The sequence below is a fragment of the Patiria miniata genome, unplaced genomic scaffold, assembly GCF_015706575.1.
Source record: "Patiria miniata isolate m_02_andy unplaced genomic scaffold, ASM1570657v1 HiC_scaffold_3, whole genome shotgun sequence".
NCBI classification, from domain to species: Eukaryota; Metazoa; Echinodermata; class Asteroidea; order Valvatida; family Asterinidae; genus Patiria; species Patiria miniata.
In genome coordinates this window covers 38,362,001-38,369,756 of record NW_024037069.1, presented here as the reverse complement: position 1 = coordinate 38,369,756, position 7,756 = coordinate 38,362,001, and the positions used below count along the sequence as shown (strand labels likewise).

The 7,756-nt window shown below is 42.9% G+C and overlaps 1 protein-coding gene across 1 annotated transcript; it reads right to left on the bottom strand.

Moving 5' to 3' along the window:
- Positions 1-4,346: 4,346 nt before the first annotated feature.
- On the bottom strand, positions 4,347-5,618 carry LOC119736794 (dexamethasone-induced Ras-related protein 1-like). Its single transcript, XM_038210803.1, has one exon. The coding sequence runs from the start codon at positions 5,616-5,618 to the stop codon at positions 4,959-4,961; it is 660 nt and encodes a 219-aa protein (XP_038066731.1). The 3' UTR covers positions 4,347-4,958.
- Between the last annotated feature and the right edge of the window lie 2,138 nt (positions 5,619-7,756).

Here is a 7,756-nt window from a genome sequence, read left to right as displayed (position 1 = left end):
AGAAAGAGTGCCGTGTTTTATAGTTCGTATAGCCGGACAATTTACTGGATATTGTTCTTCAAATTTGATTTGACAACTCCGTTATCTGCAGAGTGGGGTTGGTTATATTTTGAGCACGATAGATTTTATGGACGTTATTTAGAATGAATCGAAGAGCGGCTTGGTGTAACTGAAAAGTTGCAGATTACGTCTAAAATATACTCATCGTACTCCGTCCCTGCTGCAAATTCAATGTTGTTTTCGGATGGCGAGAGCTCAAACCATAGACATAAAGAACCTCAAACTTGATCCGAGTGAAGTAAAGGGCGCCCTCTATACATGTTCCACTCTATTCTGTAACGTCTCTTTCGCCGGATGCGAGATCATTACAAAATGGGGACACCAGAGACATTAATGGTAATGTGTATTAGCGGTAATGTTGAATGCTGACCTCATAACGAGTGTCACGGTGGGACACACTCACTCGTTATGAGGTTTTCAAGTCACGACCTTAATAATTTCCCTCGTGTTTTGCATCCGTTTTCGGCGGGAGTGTTCGGTTTGGCTACGGACCCTATGATCTAGTTATCTCCAAACAATAATTTGATTAAAAGAATAACAACAACCGGGTGAGATTGAATTCTGTACCGGATTCGATCGCCCTCGGGTAAAGCATTGGAATCAGATTGCCCAAATTGTGGTCAGTCTTATAGACTCTGTGCCGGGCCTTCATCAGAGACAGAATGCGGAGGTCGAATATAAACAGAAGCATGCTTTAAAATAGCGCAATTTATAAAGTTGCCCCTAAAGTATAGAGTCACTAGACAGGTGTAGGTGTGAAATTACGACACTATGAGATGCGGACTGGAAGGATGTATTACGCATGCCTTAGTGAACGTAATTACGACAGTGACAGGTCACGTGGGGTTAGAGTGCAAAAGAGACTAGATTTCATAGGAGTCCAAATTTCATACGACACCTATAGTCCTATTCTCTTTAAAAATAAAAAATAAAAAAAAGTATTTAAAAAGTCTTTCAAACAACTAGGTAGACTATTAAAGCAAAGTGTCTGAAATTTACTGAACCCTTTCTTGGAGTACAATTAAAACGTCAACAATTACAAAAGATAGTAATATTTATGGATTTGTCTTGGAACGACCATAATTGCGCCAGATATGTGACGAGTCACTGTATTTTGAAGGAAGTCATTTAAGGAAGTGATATAACTGGAGTCGAGTTGAGTCATTAATTCAAGAAGATCGAGTCGACTCAGTCGAGTCGAGTCACAGGGTGTGGTCGAGTCGAGTCACTGATATTTGAACACATCCAATAGGTTACAAAATGGAAGAAGAAACACAAGGCACCAGTTTAAAATGAAGATTCAAATACTTAAAATATGATGCATGGTACCCAACCGACAACCTCTGCTGAACGTTTCTACGAAAAATCTACGCAACAGTTCACCGTTAATAAATTGTACTATTTTGAGGGAAACAAAGCACAAAATGGCAAGTAATGGCTTTTAAGCAACACCGATGTTTATTGATAAAATAAAAGCGAAGGCAAGTGGTGAAAAGCACTGCAAGATACGGAAATATTGTAAACCAGTGAAAAGATTTTGTTTGTAGTCAAAAAGGCGCTCAGCACGTTTTTGCTTTGTAAGATTGTACATATAATTATTATGCGTTGAACCTGTCTTGTTTTCTATCAGTACACAATAATATTGTGCATTCGACAATTTTAGGAATTATAAGATGGAATTTTGCGTCGGGGTGATATAAATCAAATTAGGTTTTGCCCTTCACCGACGTTAAAACACTGTATACTCAGTATTTTTTCCAACTTTCACTCGGGAGGTAACACACTGAGTATACAGTGTTTTAACGTCGGTGAAGGGCAAAACTTAATGTTAGGAATGTTAGAATTTTAGGAAGTCTTTGGTTTAGGACACGTTTACCATTCTTTTATGGCTATTACGTTACATCTGTTTCGACTTATACAGGCCTACATAACACCTGTCTCGATTCAATATTATAATACAGACATGCATCTGTAATTTATGAGATTTTTGTACTTTGAATAAGCTTGACACCCACTTCCATTTGTGCTGCACCAGAAAGATACGCCTTAAAAATTGCGAAAGAATGGAGCTCTAACTCTTCAATGCTAGGTTTGCTTTAATCACAGCTTAGCCCTTCCCCTCCCCTGTGCAACCCTTCATTAAATAACAAAATACATGTAGAGACTTCGGGAAGGTTGTTCCAAAAAGCCAGACGAACTGGGCTCAGGATTTTATCTCTGGCCTTGGATTTGTATACCAAAATCGCTTTTAATTTCAAAATGGTGGTGTTTCGCTCCAGATGCATCATGGTCTGACCTTCAACCTTCAAGTAGCGAGATCGACATTACTTTTTAGCAGTGTGCCAAATCCGAGATGGTGGGCTAGAGAAATTACAGTCACGTGTTCACGACCAACCCAACCGGATCCCACTTCTGACACCAATATTTCGAGAATGTTACGCAATGACCTGTGCACCGTTCCATTCGAACTCGTTTACATTACATGTATGACTTGCATATAAGCGCCGCAAGCAAAACCACATTGAGTCAACTGTATTTACCAAGCAGTCACTTAAGCTTGAATCAACCGTCACTTAAACGCAAGCTTCCTCCCTCGACATCGTGCTCGGATTGTTTCTTTAATATCTGATGACTCGGAGAAAATGACGGCTTGTGTGTGTTTTTCCGGTGGCTTCATTTCGTCTCTTCCCCGTGATGCCCCAAGAGGGACGCTCCCGATATGTTACCTATAAGTGCGCCGTCTGTGACTTCATATATTATGGCCCCTGTCTTCGAGATAGGATTGTCTCCAGCGATTTCACCCTTCTGATGTTTTAAATTACTGGCAAGTCACGATTAAAATCCCTCAAAGCCGACGACTGCTACCTGCGGAGTCTGTTTTGGTAAGGTCTGCACAGAGGGAATGGTTTGCGGTCCTTGAAGTGTGAAGTGTATCCGCGAACAACAGACAGTGACTCATCGTAATAACAGCTAGCTACAGGCTGAGTTCGATTGAGTTCAAGTTGAGAGAGGGAAAATGGCTAATAATCATTTTAAAGTATAGCCAAGAGGTGCAGCTGGTCCGTAGATAATGTATTTTCATCTGTATAAATTGACACTGTATTTTGGGCGGTGTGTTCACATCAAGTGGTAGATAGTACACACAGTCGCTGGCAATGCACCTAGATTTTTGCAAGTCGGCGAGACACTCTTTTTAGACGGTTTCATGCTCAGCAACATGTATAAATTTGCCCACGGGTGCCGCACTCCGAGTCTGAAGTACCATTTCCCCGTGTCGTTGAATGTCGACATCGATCATGGGGAAATATTCAACCCCCAGACGGATCTCGTCACGGCACTTAGGGGAGTGGGAGAAGTGAAGTAATCGGGAGGGGAAAGGGGACGAGTGTACGTGTGGGGGAGGAGAGGGGAGGCTGGCAGTGGCAGATGCAAATATCTGAACGATTGCCACTTCAGATCGATACCTCTTTCCTTTTGGAGAGATTGCGTTTTGACACAATTACGAGCGCTGTGATCACTTGGTGGGGCTTTTAACTTGCCGCGATCATTAAACACGACGGGCCGCGCCGCCGCTATGCAGTATAGGATACATACGCGCTTGTGTACAAATGCAGATCAGACGGCGACAGTGCAGGTGCGCAGGGAAGTTGCATTCAGATGCGGGTTTTCTTTTTTTGGTAAAGCGGTGCAGTATCGTTCAAAATACTCGTGCTGATGTAATGCGAAGACCTTTCGTGAAGTTCGTGACTTGTAGTTTGCCCGGCGACTGACGTGACAAGCGGAGATGCTCAAGGCGGTTTTTTAACACTTATTTTGTCATTTGCACATTTAAACTTTAAATGGATATTACGGCCTGGAATGCGCCCAAGTGGGATACGTACAAAACGCGTTTTAAACGAAATTATATTAATTGGAAAGAACAGATAAAAGTATGAAATAAACGTCCACACAACGTTCCTTTAAAAACTGGGCGAATTTGGGTTATTCTTGTGAGAACCATGCGAGAACGAACTTTCGGGGTCAACATTTTGACTCTCAAAAATCGAGCTGTTCAGTGCTTTTTATTGTGAATCCTGCCGCACAGTCTTTCGCATTCTGCGGACGTGCGAGAAACAACATTTGCGTATTGGTGTTGTGTGTATTATGTGACACTCACACAACCGTGTACAGTTCATTGAATAGACACGGCTTGAAATACGTATGCCGCGTTCGATGTAAACAACCAGGGGTTTGGGGTTTTTTTTCGTCTTTTCTCGGGAACGGTAAGCATTAAGTTGGTTTCCTTTCAACCAGACCTTTGAAATAGGATAAGTAAACAATCCAAAACTTTACGGAGATTTCAGGCCGTAATGCCCCTTTAAAGGGTTCGAGACTCCATCTGTTTATCTTATGACTTGTCATAATTGTTTAAACTTGACCTTCACATTGAATTCCAAGCAGTCCACATAACGCAGCCATATGCTTGTTAAAAAAAATTTCACTTGAAAATTATTCAAAATGAAGACACCACAAAGGGTCGATTGTTAAAATAGACAATACGCTGTCCCTTGATTTAAAAACTGATGGAGACAAAAGAGCCTCTGTTTCTGGCAAGTGCAGCCTTCGTATGTACCTTGGAAACAGGCTTATTTTAGTCAATAATGTTTTGCTGAGCGCCCACGGAGGTTGAAGCAGTGCCTTTTCACTTGTAGGTGTCCATGCAGCAGGCTTTTGCTCCTAGTTCATAATATAGGAGCGGGTAACATGCACATTATCCTCATTGAGCCGAGATATACTTGCATACAAGTTTGGTAATGAGTTGTGTACAAACAATTAAGGCTTTGAAAAATGGCTAGCAAATGCGAAGTGTTTTTTTTATTATTGGAAATCGCAGGCAGTTTCCTGATGATGCATTGTCGTCACTGGATGAGACAGGCGCGTTTCTTGGTACTCCCACCAGACGCAGTGTCATCGCCTTCCGCCTCGTCTTCGTATTCGTCGTCATTGTGATGATGCTCCTCACGCAAGACATTGGTCCTGACCTGCATCAGGTCACTGCGCAGACTGGGTCGTCGTGCGTTGGGCGAGATGATGCCACACGCGTCGCTGATGCGCCTGCGCAGGGACAGCCCCCTCGGGCTCGTCCCGCTGTTCAGGTTGGTCGAGGTGGCGCCCGTCGCCCGTTTGTGCATAGAGGGCGCCATCTCGCTGGGCAGGCGGGCATTCTCGAAAAGGGCGCGAAAAACGCCGTCAATGTTACAGTTGTCCAGGGCGGAGAGCTCGTGACACGTGACCCTCCGACCGGAAGAGAAAGCCCTCTTGACCTCGTCCAGTGTGACCTCCCGGTATTCGTTCCGGTCTGTCTTGTTTCCGGCGATCACCATGGGAACGGCCTTGGTCCCTTTCCGGCTTCTCTTGGTGTCGACGATCTGTTGTCGTAGGCGGCGCACTTCTTGGAAGGACTCCATGCTGTCAATGCTGTACACCAGCATGAAAAAGTCGCCTATAGTGAAGAGACAAAGAAAAAGCTTTATTACATTTCGTTGACACATTCTGCTTGGTTCGACCGGGTGAGTCATTGCCAGTGGGCATGACTGAAGCATTCGATCATTTTTTGGTAAGAATGTCTCTCAATTAAAGTTCCCCTTTCCCAAACGCCCAAACATCGCGTTATCACTGTTAGCAGCCAACTCACTGGTGCATATTGCATCCCGAACAGACTTCCACATGGCGTTGCGCCGAACATCTATTAGAAAAATTCACTTGTCGCTTCTTAATAGAGACTGCATTAATCTCTTTAATGAAAGCGCTGATGCTTCGGTTCAAATATCATACGCCGGAATCTCTTGTCACCGTCTGGAAACCAATGATGAAACATTGCACGCTGCATGTAAAAAGATGAGCAAAACCATCATTACCGTGGAAATTAAAAGTCCCCATGCATTTATTCCACTGGACTTTCTATCAAACTGGAGAACGGAAACAATTGGTCTTATTTGAGTACATTTGGGCCAGGGACAAAGCACCAGAGAGAACGCCGCGCCAGTCACATGTTAATTCAGTTGCTACGGTAATTTCCCGCCAGGTAACTATGTGGTATGAATACTGTCCGCTAACTGAGGCTTGTGTGTAAAGGTAATTACTCGGGCTGGTCACGGTGGCATGTTGTGTACACACAGTAAGCTTACATCGTGACTAACTGGAAGGGACATGCTATGTGATGCTGCGGAACGGGCCAATTTTAGGGAGCTGTTTAAACCACAGATATTTTGGTTAGCGCAGAAAGTATTTGCTTAAATGCAATGAATTGCCTATGACTGGTCAACCGTGGTGATTCATGCTTAACACACAAGTGCTGAGCAAAATTTTTAGCAAAGTCCCGTGACATTGGGCACTGGTACAAAACTATCGTCTTGAATCAAGTCTAGTCGATCCAATTTCCACACCTCCATTCACAGAGAAGTGCTTTTGAAGTATTACCATGTATTACACACGTATTCCCATATGCCCTGTCACGTCTACCTACGATAATAGTTGAACTCGGCGCGTACTGCTGGTCCGGGTGATATCAAAAGCATCCCGTTCGATCGGTTTAATAACGGAAAGCTCTCTGGCACAATCTATAGCGGCCTGTGCGAGAGATTAATCGGGATTCCCGGGTGGGTTTTGCGAGGATACGGCTAAAGGGGGAAGTTCCGGGATCAAATAAGAGACTATAACCAGGGGAAAGGCGATAAGAACAGTACACACATTGGAGTTCTTAATAGTACGCGAAGTGCGATGATTCCTGAGCGACATGGGCTAGATATTTTGTTTGAGAAGAACGCTGTGATTTTTTATTTATATGCACTTTTTGAACTTGTATACGCTTTATTCAGTCTCCAGGTTTCACAGTAGAATTAGGTATGAATTTATTAACTAACATCAGCTGGGGAAAGCAATTCCATTGGATGTAAATTGGCTATGGGATGCATGGAACAGACCCTGAAGGGCAAAATGTGGCCCATTTTAAAACGAATAACAAAAAAACAAAAACGAGTGCGAGTGCACAATAAGCTCTGGCCGTCTTGCATGAAAGTCTTGCATGAAATCTATCAAAACGATCCTTGCCAGAGCGACGCCCAAAATGTGACACCGATGGCACATTATGGAGAACCACACTTTAGATGTATATACCCAGATTTATAGCGATTTGTGATAAATACCACGTGACTATAACATTATTGCACATACTAGTTTGCCTGCATTTACAAACTTTTCTTAAACATCTTTCCGAGTTGTTATACACTATTTTTGTTAAATATTTAAATAATTTTGTTTGCTTTTTTTAAATTAAATTTTGGTAGTTATATATTTTGTTGGAAACTTATGGGGTTATTTGCGTCAATTTTCGGGGGAAAAGAAACGCGCATGCGCATCGATCGATCATTTGGTCAATAAGTCAATTATTTTTTGTCAATTTTCTAGAAAAGACAGACAGACAGACAGACAGACCGACCGACCGACCGACCGACCACCAAGTGACATGTAGACGCTCCTGCCAAAGCTTAAAAACCGCAGAAATATAGGTTTGCATATTGAAAAATTCAGTTTGGGAATCAGGCAACTTGGATGTTGTTCCGTTTGTGCATAGCTTAAGATTTAAAAACAAGTCCGAATTTCACAAGATATTTTTTTCCAGTTGGAGGATCGCAAGAGTACGAGAATACGGATGTCT

Excerpts from the sequence above, each read along its gene's own strand:
- LOC119736794 (XM_038210803.1), bottom strand. The coding sequence starts at position 5,618 with ATGACTCACCCGGTCGAACCAAGCAGAATGTGTCAACGAAATGTAATA.